General features: G+C 49.7%; 2 protein-coding genes across 7 annotated transcripts in view; one reads left to right on the top strand and one right to left on the bottom strand.

Moving 5' to 3' along the window:
* Positions 1 to 17,786, bottom strand: part of MFN2 (mitofusin 2) — a 32,411-nt gene extending 14,625 nt beyond the window's left edge. Inside the window, exons 1-7 of one of the 6 annotated variants that reach the window (XM_050788271.1) lie at positions 17,734 to 17,783; positions 16,376 to 16,419; positions 16,111 to 16,255; positions 8,713 to 8,891; positions 5,726 to 5,861; positions 2,380 to 2,542; positions 1,291 to 1,415 (exon numbers count right to left, since the gene is read on the bottom strand). In XM_050788271.1, the coding sequence (XP_050644228.1) occupies positions 1,291 to 1,415; positions 2,380 to 2,542; positions 5,726 to 5,861; positions 8,713 to 8,887 (599 nt within the window). In that variant the 5' untranslated portion in view covers positions 8,888 to 8,891; positions 16,111 to 16,255; positions 16,376 to 16,419; positions 17,734 to 17,783. Of the gene's footprint in view, positions 1 to 1,290; positions 1,416 to 2,379; positions 2,543 to 5,725; positions 5,862 to 8,712; positions 8,892 to 15,030; positions 15,099 to 16,110; positions 16,256 to 16,375; positions 16,420 to 17,733 lie in introns of all 6 variants that reach the window. The other 5 variants (XM_050788278.1, XM_050788293.1, XM_050788264.1 and 2 more) reach the window with 5 other exon arrangements.
* The window catches only part of MAD2L2 (mitotic arrest deficient 2 like 2), a 407,166-nt gene that overhangs the window by 69,590 nt on the left and 316,707 nt on the right, over positions 1 to 20,869 (top strand). The gene's annotated exons all lie outside the window — the stretch shown is intronic.

Genomic DNA, 20,869 nt, shown 5'->3' with positions numbered 1-20,869 from the left:
AGAGATGGGGTTCCACCATGTTGGTCAGGCCGGTCTCAATCACTTGACCTCCTGATCTGTCCACCTCAGCCTCCCAAAGCACTAGGATTACAGGTATGAACCACCACGCGTGGCGGAAATGAGTGTTTTTAAAAAATACATCTATTGCTTTTATAAAAACAGAATTACTTTTTTTTTTTTTTTTTTTTTTGAGACGGAGTCTCGCTCTGTCACCCGGGCTGGAGTGCAGTGGCCGGATCTCAGCTCACTGCAAGCTCCGCCTCCCGGGTTCACGCCATTCTCCTGCCTCAGCCTCCCGAGTAGCTGGGACTACAGGCGCCCGCCACCTCGCCCGGCTAGCTTTTTTTTTTGTATTTTTTAGTAGAGACGGGGTTTCACCGTGTTAGCCAGATGGTCTCGATCTCCTGACCTTGTGATCCACCCGTCTCAGCCTCCCAAAGTGCTGGGATTACAGGCTTGAGCCACCGCGCCCGGCTAAAAACAGAATTACTTGTAATTCTACTTTAAAGATGATATACCAGGACAGGTGCAATGGCTCACGCCTGTAATCCCAGCACTCTGGGAGGCCGAGGCAGGTGGATCACGAAGTCAGCAGTTCGAGACCAGCCTGGCCAATATGGTGAAACCCCGTCTCTATTAAAAATACAAAAATTAGCCAGGCATGGTGGCGGGTGCCTGTAATCCCAGCTGCTTGGGAGGCTGAGGCAGGAGAATCGCTTGAACCCGGGAGGCAGAGGTTGCAGCGAGCCGAGACTGTGCCACTCACTGTACTCCAGCCTGCGTGACAGAGTGAGACTCCATCTTAAAAAAAAAAAAAAAAAAAAAAAAAGATATACAACATACAATATACAATTAAGGTGAAGGTGTGACTTGATGTGAGTCCAGGTAAATGCTACAATACTGTACTTCTTGGTATAGTTATAACCTGTCCACCAAGCCAGGGCAAAGTGTTTCTTCAAGGGAGATAAAATACACCTCTGACTCCGCCACAACTCCCCACCCCCAGTATACGTAATGGCACTGGGCTGAGGCTGAGAACCTCCCCAACTTTTGAGCATCCCTCCTATCTCTTACAGACCATCCCTGGGACATCTGGTACTGGTAAACAGGTGTAGGTACCAGACTCTAGAGGAAAGCCAAGAGGCCAGAGGATTTGGTTGAGCCCATCTGAAAGGCAGTAGTACTTAAGCAGAGCATGGATGGGGCCCAGGGACTCTGGCCCGGATTACTCAGAAATGGAAACCTGGCACCTCCCAGTTTGGACCTCCTAGGAGGGTACCTCCCTCTTACCTGTCCATCAAAACGAGGTCATCCTTCAGAAGTGGGCACTTAGAGTTGGGCCACATCACACTCACTAGGCTGCCGGCATGGAGCTGCTTGTCCTGATGGAGGGCATGAGCCAGCTGGTTCACAGTCTGATGGCAGAGGAAGGAAAGAAAGAAGCTGAGGAGGAAACACCAAGCCAGATTTCCTGTGCCGCTGCATCACGGCACAGTGGCTGGGACTGCTGCCCATTTGCTACCCTTTCTTCTTCCACATATAAAAAGTTAACAGCTGGGAGCTGTCAGTTAAGAACCTACTTTCTTCACTGCTCTTTTGAGCTTCTTTCCTGGATATCACGCTAAAGTCGTCTGTTCTGCACTCATTGATTCTTTTTTTTTTTGAGACAGTCTCGCTCTGTCGCCCAGGCTGGAGTAGTGGCGTGATCTCGGCTCACCGCAACCTCCATCTCCCAGGTTCAAGCAGTCCTCCTGCCTCAGCCTCCCGACTAGCTGGGATTACAGGCACCTGCCACCATGCCCAGCTAATTTTTGTATTTTTAGTAGAGACAGCGTTTCACCATGTTGACCAGGCTGGTCTTGATCTCCTGACCTCGAATCATCCACCCGCCTCGGTCTCCCAAAGTGCTGGGATTACAGGTGTGAGCCACCGTGCCTGGCCGATTGATCCTTTATGAAGCAAATTGAGCATCTGGCCCCAAACAAGAATGCAGCTGCCTCTCAGAAAACTCAAGAGTGTCGGCCCCTGAATGATAGGTCAGAGACACAGAGCAAATGCAGGAATCCCTCTCTGGCAATACCCCAAGGAAGAACACAGTACATACTGTCTTCCTTAACGAGTGAAGAGAGGCCAGTGGCCGCTCAGAGCTGTATGAGGAACAGCAGGGTCCTCATTCTTGGTGATCCACATTTCTGAAAACCGCCCCCACCAGCCCCCAGAAGCTCTCACATCCTTCAAAAAGCTTATCTAAAATAGGGTCTCCCATTCACCTCCACAGGGCAGTGCTGCCCTCTCCCTAGAGGTGAGGTCAGCCATGTCACAATGGAGGACTTGCTCCGCCAGCAGGCACAGGGCTGACAGCCAGCCTGGCACCCTCACCTTGGCGCTCCTCTTTTCCTCTGAGCCCTCGGTAAGGAGAAAGGCCTCATGGCCATCTGTGCCCTCTACCCGCAGGAAGCAATTGGTGGTGTGGCCAATCCCAGAGGGCAGAACTTTGTCCCAGAGCATGGCATTGATCACGGTGCTCTTCCCATTGCTCGTCCTAGAAGGAAGTAACAGCTGTCAGCAAAGCCACCAATATCCGACCTGAATTACTTTCACAATGCAGATACCAGCCTGGAAGGCCAAAGCCCTATTCACTGCAATGCTGCCAGTGCCCAGACAGTGCTGAGACACAGAGTAGGCACTGTTTATTAAAATGAATAAACACCCCCAGGCCCAAAGCTGTGACATACCCCTGGTTCATCATTTCAGATTAATCTGCAAGAGGCTCACTACGTACTGTCTGCCCCTTGAATCATACAGCCACCCTCAGCATCACTTATAGAGACTGTCTGAGACAGTCAGACAGTCTCCAAAGTTTAACTCAGGCCTACCTGAAACACCGACTCACCACCCTCAAAGCGTCTTTCTCAGTCTAAATGACCCCAGTGTTTCCCACACAGGGCATGTTTCACTGCTTTTCTCCCATCACGCTCCTCCTTACACATGAAGCTTCACCTTGTCAGTCCCAGCTGACAACTGCCAGGATAAAGGGAAGATTACTTTCTCATTCTTTGTTTTTATTATTATTTGACATGGAGTCTCGCTCTGTCGCCCAGGCTGGAGTGCAGTGGCATGATCTCAGCTCATTGCAACCTCTGCCTCCTGAGTTTAAGGGATTCTCCTGCCTCAGCCTCCTGAGTAGCTGGGACTACAGGCGTGCGCCACCATGCCCAACTAACTTTTGTATTTTTAGTAGAGACAGGGTTTCACCATGTTGGCCAGGCTGGTCTCGAACTCCTGACCTCGGGTGATCCTCCTGCTTCAACCTCCTAAAGTGCTGGGATTGCAGATGTGAGCCACCATGCCCAGCCTACTTTCTCATTCTTACCTATCACACCCCTTTCAGGTAATCTGGTGGGGTTTTTTTGGGTTTTTTTGATACAGGGTCTTGCTTTGTCGCCCAAGCTGGAGTGCAGTGGCGTGTGGCATGAATAGAGCTCACTGAAGCCTTGACCATCAAGGTTCAATGATCCTCCCACCTCAGCCTCCCAAGTAGCTTACACTATAAGTACGTGCAACCACGCCCAGCTAATTTTTAAATTTTTTGTAGAGATGGGGTCTTGCCATGTTGCTTGGGCTCGTCTCAAACTTCTGGGTTCAAGCAATTCTCCTGCCTCAGCCTCCCAGTGCTGGGATTACAGGTGTGAACCACTGCACCCGGCCATTTCTGCTTCTTGAAAATAGCTCCACTCAGCAGACTCATCTGCTCTGAGTCTCAGAGCTTTCAACCTGTGCTAAATACAGTGTTTCTGAGTTAAAGTTTCCCAGCCACATCACTAGAGCAGAACTACAATGACCTTACCTGCACCCACTGAGACAGGCAGCCCACTAGCTCACCTAAGTAGGGGTCATACCTCCCAGGTGAGGATGAAGAAATGATAGTTCAGAGTACAGGACCACACCTGAGGTTACAGGTCATCAGGAACAAGACTCTAGGCACAGTGCCTATTCCCCAGGCTACCACCAGGTGCGTAGCATACAATCTGTCTAGATGTCTTTTATCCTGTATTAGATATGTGTGTGTGTGTGTGTGTGTGTGTGTGTGTGTATACATTTTTTTTTTTTGAGACGGAGTCTCGCTCTGTCGCCCAGGCTGGAGTACAGTGAGGTATGATCTCAGCTCACTGCAACCTGTGCCTCCTGGGTTTACGCCATTCTCCTGCCTCAGCCTCCCAAGTAGCTGGGACTACAGGCACCTGCCACCATGCCCGGGTAATTTTTTTGGATTTTTAGTAGAGATGGGGTTTCACCGTTAGCCAGGATGGTCTTGACCTCCTGACCTTGTGATCCACCTGCCTCGGCCTCCCAAAGTGCTGGGATTACAGGCGTGAGCCGCCGCACCTGGCCATTATGCCAGTTATAAATGTTTGGCATAGTACTTTGGGTACATTGTGGCTTCATAAGGGCCAGTGTTAAAACTGCTTCCATGTCAAAGCAAAGAAAACTGCCTATATATTGGTTTGTCCTGGTGGGGAATAAAAAGGATCACTGGTTCCAGTCACAGGAGTAGTAACTGTGGGTGCCTTAAGGTTTGGGGCACTTACAAGGCTGTGGTAGAAACAGACACCCCATGGATATCACATGTTAAACCATGTGTATCTGGGGAATACTCAATCTCAATGTGCACACCTTTGACTACCGCTGTGGAAGCGTTCCTTTAGACAAAGCTGTGACCCATTTTACTCTGGATCAGGACAGAAACAGTTCACATTCCATTATTTGTAAAGTTATCTTCTGTTAGCTTTCATTATTTTTGCTACACTCATTTTATTTGTATTTAAAATGCTTTAGGCAACCTAAGAACAAATGTAAAAGTAAAGATGCAATAAAAATGAATTGCTTGATATTCATTACTTCGTGTGTATCAACAAGCATAGCACTAAAACAAAACAAAACAAAAAAAGATGTATTTAACTTATTTTTAGGTTTTATGCTTTTGTGAATTTTTTTTTTTGATGCTTGCCTAACATGTATGTGCTGTAAAAATAGTTAACAGGGAAATAACTTGAGATGATGGCTAGCTTTGTTTAATGTCTTACAAAATTTTCATGAACAATACAAGCATAATTGTTAAGAATATGTGTATTAAATTCATGTAAGTGGAATAAAAGTTTTATGAATGGAGAAAAAAAAAACCAAGTACTGTATGATTCCACTTACGTGAGATACCTAGAATAGTCAAATTCATTGGGACAGAAAGTAGAATGGTGGTGGCCAGGGCGAGGGACATGTGGGGACAGGGAGTTATTGTTTAATGGGTATAATACAAGCTTAAATTTTGCAAGATGAAAAAGCTCTGGAGACTGGTTGCGAATATACCCACTAGTGAACTATATGCTTAAAATGGTTAAGGGGGTAAATTTTATATTATATCCTTTTAATCACAATCAGAAAATTAAAAAAAAAGTCAGGCTTGATGGCATGCACCTGCAGTCCCAGCTACTCAGGAGGTTCAGGTGGGAGGATCACCTGAGCCCAGGGAGGTCGAGGCTGTAACGAGCTTCCAGCCTGGGAGACAGAGAACCCTGTCTCAAAAATCGAATAAATAAAATATAAATTAAAAGGAAAGCAATGAATTCTGAAGCGTGTCCCTGCCCTGGAACGTTCTGCGGCCTTACACAAAGTGCCTCCCTCCCTCCTAGCCAGGAAGAAAGAAAGGGTGGGTGCCACAAGGACATACCGGCCAAAAAAAGCCACTTTCATGTGCCGCCGAGCCAGCACCTCGCTGATGCCTCTCACTTTGGATAGGTAACCTTTGACGTCCAGAACCTGTTCTTCTGTGGTAACGGGGTCCAGTTCTGCATTCCTGTAGGTGTCTGGAGGTGGGGATGGAACATGGGTCACCACGTGGTCAGAGGAGTTCCACAGTCATAAGTCTGGAAGGGCCAGAGCAACCGCCCTGCTTACCCTAAATGAGCCCACCTCTGGCTCCCTGCAGCCGACAGGCTGAATTCCAGATCCTCATGGTGGCCCCATGGTGTGGTGGTGAAGAACATGGCTAAGAAGCAACACTGCCTGGTTTTGAAGCTGGGTTCTTACCACTTTCTAGCTCTGTGGCCTCAAGCAAAAGAACCTTTCTGGGTCTTAGTTTCCTTAGGCACAAAATGGAGATAATGACAATATCTACTTCATGAGACCACTGTGAGGATCAAATGAATTAAAATACAAATGCTGTCAATGGCGGTTGGTGTAAGATGAATACCTGAATGTTAACTGCCATCCTTGTTCATTTTTTCTTAACAAATATTTACAAAGTTCTTACCACATGCCAGGCACTGTTCCTTTCACTTTTCAAATTCGTTCTCTCCTTTGGTCCTCTTTATTAACGTGGCTCCAGAGGTAGTAAAAGGCAGAGCTAGGATTTGAATTAGGCAGCCTGGCTCTGGAGTCCAGGCTCTTAACCACTCTGTGTCACTTCTCGAGGCCCTCCCTGCCCTGGCCCTGCTGGCCTCTTGCTACCCGCTGCCTCACAGTCCTCCCTCACCATATCCCCAAACTCACCAGCTTCCTCGGCCCTCTGGCTCTGCTCCCTGCTGCCCAAACCCCTTCCCACTCTCTGAAGAACTGACACACTACACTGCCTTGGGGCAGCTTGACTCATTCTCACTTGACCTCGAGTCTAGCTTAGACAGCACTGCCTCAGGAAGGCTTCTCTGACCACCCCTCCAACCTGAGTCAGGACCCTGGACCCCTTCTCTGTGTGCCCCAGCACCCTGCACTTCTCCCATCTCAGCTCTCACCTCACCTTAAGTTAACTGTCCAGCTCACCTGTCTGTGTCATCTACCTCATGAGGGCCACGCTATCTGATCCCAGCACCCAGCAGGTGCACAAATGTTTGCTACGTGAGCAGACCTTTGGATTACAGCACTGCTTTTTTCCAGTGCCCCTAACAGGAAGATGGCCAACAAATTACTCCATACAGGAGCAACTGAGTGAGATCCCACCACTGTCCTGTCTAGGACACGCACTAGACAAGCTGGAACACAGCCAGGTGTTCAGCCCCCCTGCACACTCCTGGGAACTACGAGGCTGACCGCCCCAGCCCTGAGAACACTCCCAAAGCATGTGAAGCATGACAAGGGCCCGCCCACTGAGTTTCCCCCGCAGCCAGCGCCATGAAAGGAAGTGACCAAGTCAACAACACCCCCATCTCCCCGCCCGCAATGTCCACCGGTCACCTCTGCCCCAGAGGCATCAATATTCCTCCCTTATATGGGCAACTAGGCATGGCCTTTGGAATGTCTCTCAGAGGAAGCTGGTTCTCAAGCATGTGACTACACTTAAAAGTGGGAGCCAGCAGGCCGACAAGCTCTTGTTACCTGCCCGTTAGAAACAGCCCCCAGGCAGGAACCATCCCCTCCCTGACCCAACACAGCTCAGGATCACTCCAGCTCTTTCCCTTCCATTTAAACAACAGGGAGGCCTCATGTTTTCACACAGAGAGAAATCAAAGCATGCATCACATAAACATCTGCATTAAGCATGTGTCTGTCCACAACGTCATCTGAGTAGGTGACTCAGAGCTTCCAAGAGGGTTACTCTGGGCTCCCAGAGGGCAGTGGCCTGATCTACCCCATCTCTGCATGCGCAGCACCTGCCACAGGGCTGGCACACCACAGCCACTGAGTTGGGATTATTTCAACTACCAATCATACTACTTTAAAATTCAGATTTTAGTTCAACAAGTATTTAGGAAACACCTTCTGTTACATCAAGTGCCATGCAAAGGGCAGGGCACAGATGAGGGCATGAAATTGGACAGTCTCTTTCTTCAAAGGGAGCCTCGTGTAGCAGCCTGGCGTGTAAAACAATGAGAAGCCAAGCTGCTCTCGTTGAAAGCAGAATGGAAAGAAGGTGGCCCCCCTGAGCCAGGGGCCAATCCCGGAAGCCCCACCACTGAACTTCTAGGGTTCTGCAGACTAGAATCTGAAACCACTGTTCACACCTGAGCCCCCTTTCACAAGTGAGGAAACCAAGGGCAGATAAGACTCAGCTACTGGGTCTCCACAGACAATCTCAGGACCTGGCGCCAAAGTGCCCTTCTAAAGAGGGAGCCTGAGGAAGCAAGCGCTGGAGTTGTCACTCAGACGAGCGGGGCCCCGGGAACCAGTCCTTCTCTGCTGATAGACAAGGAACTAGAGGTTGGGCTCAAATTAGTAACTAGTAGAAAAGGCACAGGTGACATGAGTTTCCTATAGTTCTGTCACCAATCTAAAAATATAAAAGAGGGCGCCCCGGTCAGGCATCACTGACACCCAAACAGTGCCTGGTATTAATGGCAGCCAGAACTAGGCAAAGGAAAACACATGGGCTCTGGAGTTGGAGACACCTGGGCAAAGCCCTGATCTATTACTTACAAGGTATCCGACAACTCTCAAACCTCAATTTGCTTGCCTTGTAGATGGGGATAAGATTCACCTATCTTTCATGATTAAATGAAACGAAACCTGTGGACTTCTAAAGTAATTACTAAATGGCAGTTCCCTTGTCTTCCTGGCCTCATCTCCCCAGACTCCAATTCCACATGATTTCAAGAGCAGAGCATTTCTGAGGCTATCTGGGCATGAGTTCCCGAAGAGCAGAGCTATACTTCCCCACCCACAAATCCCACTAGCTAAACATCTAAACAGGTAAGAGTGGGCCTGGCTGAGCAGGTGCCCCCTTACCTTCAAGGAAGGTGGCGCTCTCCTGGATGTAGGCCCCCAGCTGCTCAAAAATGCCATTGATCTTCTTCTTGGCAGTGACAAAGTGCTTGAGTGGGGAAGCATTCACTTCAGCCATGTGTCTCTTATCTTTCTTGACTGTGACGATAGTGTTGCATCGAGAGAAGAGCAGGGACATTGCGCTGCAAGAGAAGCCAATGTGAGCGAACACAGCGATACCTACCTCGGGACATCCTGCTGGAAGGATGGTGGAATGCTTGGGGGAGAATCAAGAATATGGGGATCTCAGGTCACTGCAACCTCCAGGACTAGAACAAAGGATGGTGAGATAAGAAGTGTCTCAGGCTGGGCACGGTGGCTCACCCCTGTTTCTCAGAACTTTGGGAGCCCGAGGCATGCGGATCACCTGAGGTCAGGAGTTCAAGACCAGCCTGGCCAACATGGTGAAACCCCGTCTCTACTAAAAATACAATAATTAGCCAGGTCTGGTGGCACACACCTGTAATCCCAGCTACTCGGGAGACTGAGGCAGAAGAATCGCTTGAACCTGGGAGATGGAGGCTGCAATGAACTGAGATCACGTCATTGTACTCCAGCCTGGGTGACAGGGTGAAACTTTGTCTCAAAATATGAGATAAAATAAAATAAAATTAGCCTGACACAGTGGCATGCATCTGCAGTCCTAGCTACTTGAGAGACTGAGGCGGGAGGGTCACTTGAGCCCAGGAGTTTGGGCTGTAGTGACCTATGATTGGTCCACTGCACTCTAGCCTGGGAGACAGAGCAAGACCACATAAAAACACTACTGGTTAGGGGGCGGGTTCAGTGGCTTATACCTGTAATCCCAGCACTTTGAGAGGCCAAGGCAGGCAGATCGCTTGACCTTAGGAGTTTGAGACCAGCCTAGGCAACACAGGATCCCCGTCTCTATTTAAAAAAAAAAAAAAAACCAGCCGGGCATGGTGGATCATGCCTGTAATCCCAGCACTTTGGGAGGCTGAGACAGGTGGATCACAAGGTCAAGAGTTCAAGACCAGCCTGGCCAACATGATGAAACCCCATCTCTACTAAAAATACAAAAAAATTTAGCCGGTTGTGGTGGCGGCCGTGTATAATTCCAGTTACTTGGGAAGCTGAAGTAGAGAATTGCTTGAACCTGAGAGGCGGAGCCCTCCCAGCCCAGCCCTCCCACTATGCCCCACCTCTTTTGACCTTTGACCAAAGACCTCTAGGACTTTGGAGTCAAGTCTCATGACCTCTAAAATGTTATTCTTATATGAAAAGATAAGCTACAAAGATGTGTGGGATTGAATGAGAGCAAGAGATAGTCACACAAAAATAGACTGTGATAATATGGCCGGGTGCGGTGGCTCACACCTGTAATCCCAGCACTTTGGGAGGCTGAAGTGGGTGGATCACTTGAGGTCAGGAGTTTAAGCCCAGCCTGGCCAACATGGTGAAGCCCTGTCTCTACAAAAAATACAAAAATTAGTCGGGTGTGGTGGTGCATGCCCGTAATCCTAGCTACTCAGGAGGATGAGTGAGACAGAAGAATCGCTTGAACCTGGGAGGTGGAGGTTGTAGTGAGCTGAGATTGCACCACTGCACTCCAGCCTGGGTGACAGAGTGAGACTCTGTCTCAAAAAAAAAAAAAAAAAAAAAAAAAGACTTACAATAAACAAAGTGTTGGGCCGGACGCGGTGGCTCAGAAATGTTGGGCCGGGCGCGATGGCTCATGCCTGTAATCCCAGCACTCTGGGAGGATGAGGTGGGTGAATCATTTGAGGTCAGGAGTTCAAGACCAGCCTGACCAACGTGGTGAAACCCCACCTTGACTAAAAATACAAAAATTAGCCAGGCATGGTGGCAGGCACCTGTAATACCAGCTACTTGGGAGGTCGAGGCACGAGAATTGCTTGAACCGGGGAGGTGGAAGTTGCAGTGAGCTAAGATCGCGCCATTGCACTCCAGCCTGAGTGATAGAGCAAGACTCTATCTCAAAAAAAAAAAAAAAAAAGCTCAAAAAGAGGCAGACACACCAGAAGGTAGTGTCCAGGGTAAGACTGGGAATTCTGACCCCAAAAGTAGATCCCTGCCAGGTCCCTCAGAGTTCCCACCGTGGCGAAAGGTACTTCTTGAGCAGAGCCCACCGATCCTAGGAAGTCAAAGGGCAAAGGCCCTCCTGGATGAGGGGGCGTGTGCACAGCTGACTGTGCCTGGGTCTGTCACTGCCTCCCCAGCCACCCTAATCTTAGGGCCCTCAGTTCTCCACCCAGCAGCAAGCTCACTCTCTCTAGACGAGAAATGAGGTGTTGCTCCCGAGCAAGCACACGAGAAACTTCCAAATGGGACCAAAGTATGTTGCAGAAGGTCCTGAAAAGCAGAAAGAACACCCAGAAGAGGTACATGAAGACCAAATGCCACAACGGACGTTTAGGAACTAACCATCCCAAAGAGTGGGCAGAAGACAGACCGACCCAAAGTGGGATAGGGACCCACATGTGTGCCCAAACCAACAAGTTCTTGTGCAATGTTAATGATTCCTCTGGAGATGAGGGAAGGAAGTGACCCCACTTCCGTTTCTACATTCCTCCTCAGCATGACGCCACAGCTATGAGAGATGTCTTCTCAGCATGGAAGCCATATGTGCAGGGCTTAAAGACAGCACAGCTCTGAGGAAGGAAACTGCAAAGAAAATGCTACTCTCACTCTTCCAAAGCAGCAAAGGAAAAGTGCACTGAAATCAGGCTTGCCATGGCCTGGCAGATCAGACTGTTCGAGAAAGAGGGGATGTGGTAGGCACAAGAGGAAAGCCACCCAAAAGGAAAAGAAGAGATCAGGGGCCAGGCACGGTGGCTCATGTCTGTAATTCCAGCACTTTGGGAAGCCGAGGCAGGCAGCTCACCTAAGGTCAGGAGTTCAAGACCAGCCTGGCCAACATGGTGAAACCCCATCTCTACTAAAAATACAAAAAATTAGCTGGGTGTGGTGGCGCATGCCTGTAGTCCCAGCCACTCCAGAGGCCGAGGCAGGAGAACCACTTGAACCTGGGAGGTGGAAGTTGCAGTGAGCTAAGATCTCACCACTGTGCTCCAGCCTGGGTGACAGAGCGAGAGTCTCTCTCTTAAAAAAAAGAAAAAAAAAAGGGATCAGGGATGGGGCATGGTATAGTACTACCTATGACAGGTTTTGTAATCAGGCAGAGCCAGGTTCAAATTGTGACTATATTATTTCTGGGCTGCTGAAACTTAAGCAAGTTATTTCATCACAGAACCTTGGTTTCTTCATGTGTACAACAAACAAGACACCTATTGCAGAGAAAAACTGTCTCAAACTGTCTTTTTTCTCTACTCTCACACCATAATCATCAACACAAGAGACTTCTGTGACCAAATGTGAGGGGGTTTCTTCCCCACCCCAAGCAGCGGACACCAGCTGGGTGTCCTCTCACTCAGTTCTCACACTGTCTACCCGGAGAGAGTGTCAGATCCCACGGGGTGAGGGCTCAGTCCCCAGGACTGCCCCACCTCTCCACCACCACGCCTCAAACATACCAGTCGCAAGTCTGGGCCTCCAGAACTTCTGACCGACTGGCTTTAGGCTGAGGTTCCCATGACCCCCCCTTTGAGTTTGATTAATTTGATGGAGCAGCTTACCTAACCCAGGGAAACACTTATGTTTACTGGGTTATGAGGGCTATCGCAAAGGATACAGATAAAGAAATGCTTAGGGCGAGGTACGGGGGAAGAGGCGTGTAGCTTCTGTGCCCTCCGTAAGCAGGCCTCTCTCCAGGAACCTCCGCATGTTCTGGTATTTGCAAGCTCCCTGAACTCTGTCCTCTTGGATTTTTATGGAAGCTTCATGACATCAGCATTCCTTCCCCCAGGATACAGGATCCAACCCTCTCAGGGGAGGGTTTTAAGGCCCACAGTCAGAAAGGTGGGGAAAGATTAGGGTGGAAGGAGAGCAGGAGAAGGTCAGAGGCCTGCCCCTGAGGCCTACCACATCTAACATTATAACATGAAACCAGAACAAGGGCTATAGATACGAGTTACAGGCCTGGGTCCGTGGATGAAACCCATATCCTCACACCATGATACCATCTCAACTGTGAGAAGACTAAAGCTGATGATGCAAGCAACGTGCTTCACATACAGTAAGAGCTAAAAGCAGCTTTACATGTTATAAAGCAATAACAACAAACTCTACCAGCAAGATCACAAGACTCTCTCCATGAAAATCCAGCCTTCAGGGAGGGCAGAGGCAAGTCTGCCAACTCACCCCACACACACCACTCCCTTATCCGTTACCACGGAGATCAAATACACAGGTCAGCTGGGGAAGGATCAGCGATACCCCACCCCAGAAGTGACTTGCTGCAGGAAGCAAGTTCCCCACTATCAGAAGCAGATGCCTTTAGGTTCTGGTCAATGTTTGCAAGCCCAGGGGATATAAAACCAAAAGCATTAGTGCTCACTAACTGCAAGACTTAACAGCGTGTACACCAGTAGAAGCTTGGGAGCTCCAGGTTATAAGGTCTGCTAGGAGCACAGCCGATCCAGGAGCCTCCCTGCCCTCACCAATAACCAACCTGCAGCAGCCTCCAAACCCCTGGCGTAAAACCTACCGTCAACCCCTCCAAACTCTGCCTGATTTACCTGGCTCTGCTAACTTGCAAGCTAAGATTCCACATTTGTGTTGCATGAGCTGCTTTCTGCCTGGAGTCCTCCTTCCTTTTCCACCCATTTGGCATACTCCTACTGTCCTTCTACACCCAACTCAAGTGTCACTCCCTCCATGAAGCCTCCTCTGATGCCTCATAGAGAACAAACAACATCACAGACCCGGTTTTTGTCACATCCTGTGTCCCCCAATTATCTCAAGGCTTTGACTGCTGACTCCCTACTCCTCCGGAGTGATGCGGGGCAGCTGGGTTCCTGCTCCTCCTCTGGAAAGCCTTGATAATCTCTGCTTCACCACAGAGCTCGTCGCCACAGGCACGTGGGGACCATCCCACAAGCATAGCCTGAGAGCCTGGCTCCAGTATCAGTTACACACTAAGCGTCACACTTCAAGCTGTGACTGCCTCATAAGTGCTCTGGAGATTACAGTTTTGGATAGTCTCTGGCAGCACTTCCCAAAGTGTGGTCCACAGAACTCTACTTGCACCCAATATTCCACCTAAAGAAGGTTCAATAGTAGAATCAGTTTGTAAAACACCATACGCTACTATTCCCCTCAGTGGAGCACACCAGTACAGCAAAGAGTTTGTGAAGGAAGGCTTGTTGTAAAGACACTAGTTTAACTGTATTGAATTCAGCATTTCACAAATATATTCAATTAAAAAACTCTTCTGTGTAATAGTTTTTAAAATCCCGGGCCGGGTGCGGTAGCTCACGCCTATAATCCCAGAACTTTGGGAGGCCGAGGTGGGCGGATCACGAGGTCAGGAGATCGAGACCATCCTGGCTAACACAGTGAAACCCTGTTTCCACTAAAAATACAAAAAATTAGCCGGGCGTGGCCGGGCGCGGTGGCTCAAGCCTGTAATCCCAGCACTTTGGGAGGCCGAGACGGGCGGATCACGAGGTCAGGAGATCGAGACCATCCTGGCTAACACAGTGAAACCCCGTCTCTACTAAAAAATACAAAAAACTAGCCGGGCGAGGTGGCGGGCGCCTGTAGTCCCAGCTACTCGGGAGGCTGAGGCAGGAGAATGGCGTAAACCCGGGAGGCGGAGCTTGCAGTGAGCTGAGATCCGGCCACTGCACTCCAGCCTGGGCGGCAGAGCGAGACTCCGTCTCAAAAAAAAAAAAAAAAAATTAGCCGGGCGTGGTGGTGGGCGCCTATAGTCCCAGCTACCCGGGAGGCTGAGGCAGGAGAATGGCCTGAACCCGGGAGGTGGAGCTTGCAGTGAGCCGAGATTGTGCCACAGCACTCCAGCCTGGGCGACAGAGCAAGACTCCATCTCAAAAATAAAATGAAATAAATAAAAAATAAAAATAAAAAATAAAATAAAATAAAAAACCCGAGGATAACGCTTTAGGGAAAGGCCCATTCTTTCTGGTACTCTCTCACTCCTACCCCCAAAAAGTGCGCCGGGGCACAGTATTGACAAATATTAACCTAAGACCAGAAATGAACCTAGTTCTAAATGGAAACTGCTATTAGCCCTCCAAGGTGGTCCAAAGTTTTGCCTCAACCTAGGCCATCAGTCACGGAGTATTAGGTATCTTGGGAGTAGAGACAACAGTAGCAAAATTCACTGCAAGGTGTGTTTGGATCCCAAGCACAGTCCCTGAATCCACACCACCTCCTTACCCAGTGTTATGTACAGCAACTCCTAGCAGGGAAAATAAAATGGATCCACGGATCGTCTGCTGGCACAACTGGAAAAGAGGAGAAGCTGAGAAATCGAAACAAAAGAGGATACAGGGTAAAGGGGACAAAGCAGAATCTTAGAAGAGCAGTGACAAGGAGCCAATCTGTGCTGGGCAGAGACGGGGTGTGGGGAAAAGAAAGAGAGATCAGCCTGTTACTGTGTCTATATAGAAAGAAGTAGACGTAAGAGACTCCATTTTGTTCTGTATTTGAGATGCTGTTAATCTGTGACTCTACCTCCAACCTTGTCCTTGCAAGAGACATGTGCTGTGGTAACTCAAGGTTTAATGGATTTTGGGCGTGCAGGGTGCGTCTTTGTTCCTAGAAAAGCTAGGTATTGTCCAAGGTTTATCCCCATGTGATAGGATGAAACAACGTTGCTAAAAGGTTTATCTCAAGGCACGGGATTTTCCTTTAAACTTATTCATGTCACAGAGATCCTTGTTCTTATGTCTTACTGCTAATTTCCTCCCTAAAAATGATCCTATTGTCCTGCCACTCCCTTATCTTTAAGATGGTAAAGATAATTATCTATAAATACTAAGGGAACTCAGAGGCCGGTGCCGGCGTGGGTCCTCTGTAAGCTGAGCGCCGGTCCCCTGGGCCCCCGCTTTTCTTTCTCTATACTGTGTCTCTGTGTCTTATTTCTTTTCTCAAGTCTCTCGTTCCACCTAACGAGAAACACCCACAGGTGTGGAGGGGCAGGCCACCCCTTCACGGGGAAGAGCCAGCACTGCAGAGAAGACCAAATGAGGGAGACACAGACTAATTCTTCGGGGAGCCCAAGAGATCCCAGCCACTTCCTGAACTGTCAACTTTTAAACAGGCTCTCTAAGCAACCAGCGAAATCCTTCACGGAAGTAGAAAAGAGATACAGCAGTTTTTCAACAGAAGTTAGAAAGCTGTGGCTCTATACAAAGAGGATGCCATCCAAGAGACTTGCCACCAGAGGTCCAGGAGAGCATGCCCCTGTCCACTCAACTCAAATCCAGGGTGCCAGAAGTCACAGCTACTACTCACTTTTTTGGATGGTGAGAGATCTTCACAAGGTAGGCATCATGGACATGGCTGGAGTCCAAAAGACAAAAAGATTCTGAGTTCTCTTCTGTCTTGTCTCAGGTTGAGGTTGGTTATTGATTGACTGTGTTGACTCCACCAGTCCTGACTTATTAGAAAAGAAAAGGGAGATAGATCAGGTGTCCTCCCCCCCAAAAAAAACACTGGTGTACAAAACATGTCTAATCAGGTTTCAAGCCAAACAAACTCATCCCTGAGGGAAGCTTACTCATTGAGGTATTGTGGAGTTGCACCGGCATGTGAGGAAGTGCCCTGGGGAAAAAAACGCAGAGGTGTGGGACCAATCCTGGCTATGCACAAACATGTGTTCTGCCATGTGCGGGTTTGAGGCACCAGGGAGGTCCCTGCAGGAGCCCTGAAAAAGGTACATCTAGAGAGGGGAGAGGAGGACAGAGCAAAACCAGGAAAAAAACTGGGCTTGAGGATTGTGGAACAGCTGATTACTGAGCAACAGAAGAACTGACTGAAAGCCAATGTATTCAGCTACTGTGAAGTATCTCACTTAATTATCAATTCTATGGGGCAAACAGAGGGCTGGAATACTTGAAGATTTATAGACTGTTAGTCGATTGTCTAAGCTGGGATTTGAAATATTAGCTCCCTTTGACTCCAAAGCTCCTGGAGTGCAGTGGTGCGATCTCAGCTCAACCTCCGCTTCCCGGGTTCAAGCGATTCTCCTGCCTCAGCCTCCTGAGTAGCTGGGATTACAGGCGTGTGCCAGCAAGCCTGGCTAATTTTTGTTTTTGGTACAGACGGGGTTTCACCATGTTGACCAGGCTGGTCTCGAACTCCTGACCTCAGGTGATCCACCCGCCTCCGCCTTCCAAAGTGCTGGGATTACAGGTGTGATCCACTGCGACCGGCCTCCTTCCTTGTTTAACTACATTGAGCTGCCTTCCTCCCCCAAGCCCTAAACCTTGGGACACCAGAGGCGGATAACCAGAGCCTTTTTCTGGGTAGAAGAAAGAGAGATGATTGAGAATTTAAAGAAAGAGGGCAATGAAGGAGTACGAGAGGGGGTAACGGGCAGTTCTGCCTTCGTGCGTCTAAACAGCTATTTATTCAACATTTTCTGTGTGCCTTCTGTATGTGTGTCAGGCGCCACGTTAGGAATGGATAAGAAATAGTCCTGCCCTCCAGGGCCTTAGAGTCCGGTGAGAAGTCATACAAGTAAACAGGGTTGAACGAGAGGGTAGTAAGTGTCCAAAGTGGGGAGGGCAGGGCGCTTCCGCGGTGAACGTGGACACCTATCAGGTGCTGAGTAAATGCTGGCAAAATGAAGACTGGATGAAAAACAGAAAAGCGGCAGGGGGTAGAACGTTGCCGTGAAGGGTGGAAAGGCGGGGACAATGAGAAGCTACAGGACAGCCCACCTCCCAGTCCCAGGTCCCGTGGCCCGCCCCCTCCTCTCAGGGCCTGCGGCGAGGCCTGAGAGTGGGGACCCCCGCTTGACTGCATCTCAGACCCCCGTGGCCCCAGAATCCTGTCGGCCTACGCCGAGCTGCTCAGGACTCGCCCGGCCGGGCCGGGCCAGTCCCCGCCACCCCGGCTTGCTCGCCCTCTCACCTTCACCTTCCCGGCCTCGCGGTGGCCATCACACTCACTACGTCACCAACAAGCGCCACCGCGGGGGGAGCCGGGAGGAGGGAAAGGGACGCGCGCCTCACCAGTCGCCTCAGGATTGCCCCTCGACCCGGATGAGCTGGTGGACCCTGAGCCCAGCTGGCTCGCCCCGCCTACTCCTTACGCCTCTGCGGCCCCGCGACTGGACACTTCGAGCGGCGCCTCAGCGCGCGACGCCTCCGCCGGCGCGTCCCAAGCCGATGACGCAGCGGCTCGGACTCCCGCTGCATCGTGGGGGCTGTAGTTCCGGTGGGCGTCGGCGGGAGCTGGGGGGCGGGGCAGGGCGGGGCGGAGCCTCAAGCTGTCAAGGGGCTTTGAAAAACCAAGGGCATGGAGTAGAGGTTCCCACTCTTTCGCCGGTTGTCCTAGAGCCTGACCCTGGGGCCTCTGCCAGCTCTGGAATCCAGATTTGCATTCTGTAATCTTAGAGGAGTGCTCTCTGGAGGGCCAGGCCTAGGGTGAAGTGACTCATCGGGCAGACAGAAGCGAGCCTGGACGTGCTGCCTGCCCTTCAGTCGCCTTTGAGCAAAGAACAGCAGCAACAAGGGCGAATCAATGCTAGTGACTGAACTGCGTCTCTAACATCCGCCGCTGTGTTTAATCTCCACAGCAGTCCCAAGAGACGGAGAGGGGAGGGTACCCAAGCTCACATGGTTACCCAGATCACTGGGCCCCAGTGATGTGCCAGACACTAGGAAACCGCAGCAAACAGGTCCCCTGCTGGACTTGGCCTCCGCAGGGAAGGCTCCAAGTCTGAGCGCGCCAGAACAGTAGCCACTAGCCACATGTGGCTCTCAAGTCCTGAGCCAGTGCAAACGGAGATGCGCTAAAAGACTTAGGACAAAAAAGACTGTTAAACTATCTCACTTTTTAGGAAAAAAAATATCGACTGCACGCGGTGGCTCATGCCTATAATTCCAGAATTTTGGGAGGGCGAGGCGGGTGGATCTCTTGAGGTCGGGAGTTCAAGACCAGCCTGGCCAACACGGTGAAACCCCGTCTGTACTAAAAATACAAAAATTAGCCAGGTGTGATGGTGCACTCGGGAGGAAGAAGCAGGAGAATGGCTTGAACACGGGGGCAGAGGTTGCAGTGAGCCGAGATCGTGCCACTGCACTCCAGCCTGGGCAACAGAGACTCCGTCTCAAAAAAAGAAAAAATGTGTATTTTTGACCCAGAGTCTCACTCTGTCACTCAGGCTGTAGTGCAGTGGTGCAATCACGGCTCACTGCAGCCTCGAACTCCTGGGCTCAAGTAATCCTCCCACCTCACTCAGCCTCCTGAGTAGCTGGGAGCACAGATGCTGCAGCCATGCCTAATATTTATTTTTGGTAGACATGGGTAAGCATTTCACTTTGTTACCCAGGCTGGTCTCCTGGACTCCTGGACTCCTAGAGTCAAGCAATCTCCTGCCTCAGCTTCCCAAAATGCTGGGTTACAGGTACCTGCCACAGTGCAGGGCTATTAGCTCATTAATATTTATATGCTGATTACATGTTGAAGTGATAATATTTTGGATCATTTGGGTTAAATACATTACTAAGATTAATTGCACCTGTTTCTTTTTACTTTTAAAAATGTGGCTACTAGAAAATGTAAAATTGTGGGGAAAAGAGAGATCAGCCTGTTACTGTGTCTATATAGAAAGAAGTAGACATAAGAGATTCCATTTTGTTCTGTATTTGAGATGCTGTTAATCTGATTGTGACCCTACCCCCAACCTTGTCCTTGCAAGAGACATGTGCTATGGTGACTCAAGGTTTAAAGGATTTTGGGCTGTGCAGGGTGTGCTTTGTTAAACAAATGCCTGAAGGCAGCTTGCTGGTTAAAAGTCATCACCATTCTCTTAATCTCAAGTACCCAGGGATACGCACACTGCCAAAGGTCGCAGGGACCTCTGCCTAGGAAAGCTAGGTATTGTCCAAGGTTTCTCCCCATGTGATAGTCTGAAATATGGCCTCGTGGCATGGGAAAGACCTGATCGCCCCCCAGCCTGACACCCGTGAAGGGTCTGTGCTGAGGAGGACTAGTACAAGAGGAAAGAAGGCCTCTTGGCGGTTGTTGGCAGAGAGAAAAGCATCTGTCTCCTGCCCGTCCCTGGGCAATGGAACATCTGGGTATAAAACCCGATTGTATGTTCTCTTTACTGAGAAAGGAGAAAACCGCCTTAGGGCGAAAGGCGGGACTTGCTAGCGCAATGCTGCTCTTTATGCACTAAAAAGGTTTATGGAGATGTTTGCATATGCATATCAAGGCACGGCACTTTTCCTTAAACTTATTCATGTCACAGAGAACTTTATTCATATGTCTTAGTGCTGACTTTCTCCCTATAATGATCCTATTATCCTGCCACTTCCTTTTCTTTAAGATGGTAAAGATAATGATCAATAAATACTAAGGGAACTCAGAGACCGGTGCCGGCGTGGGTCCTCTGTATGCTGAGCGCCGGTCCCCTGGGCCCACTTCTTCTTTCTCTATACTTAGTCTCTGTGTCTCATTTCTTTTCTCAAGTCTCTTGTTCCACCTAACGAGAAACGCCCACAGGTGTGGAGGGGCAGGCCACCCCTTCAAAAATTACATAAGTACCTTGCATTTGTGGCTCAAATTGTAATTCTATGGGATGGTGCTGCTGTATCACCACGGTAGAACAACTTCAATTTATTGCCACAAATAACCTCAAGAGGCGAATCAGTACTCTGATATCAAACTGAATGGTTTATCAGTCTCCTGTGAGGATGGCCAAAGGGAGCTGTCCTGCCCACACTGCCCTCTGAGTAGTCTAGTGCCCCGCGGGTCTGACTGTGTGTGGGGCCACACGCAGACTTGGCCTCAGGATGCAGACAGGGCCCTGTCTGGGATGTGGCACGTCTTGGGGCCTCAGTTGCTAGCTGCCTTGTACTGGGTCGGATTGTTTCCTCCTCCACAATCTCTGGACTCCCTAAGGGAGGAACTCTAAATTCCACTTCCATTCTGAGGGCAGGAACTATAAATTCCATTTCCTTTTTTTTTTTTTTTTTTGAGACGCTCTCGCTGTTGCCCAGACTGGAGCGCAGTGGCACCATCCTGGCTCACCGCAACC

The sequence above is a fragment of the Macaca thibetana genome, chromosome 1 (genome assembly GCF_024542745.1).
Source record: "Macaca thibetana thibetana isolate TM-01 chromosome 1, ASM2454274v1, whole genome shotgun sequence".
Classification (NCBI taxonomy): Eukaryota; Metazoa; Chordata; class Mammalia; order Primates; family Cercopithecidae; genus Macaca; species Macaca thibetana.
The sequence above is the reverse complement of the archived record's forward strand: the minus strand, read 5'-3'. Positions and strand labels throughout refer to the sequence as shown.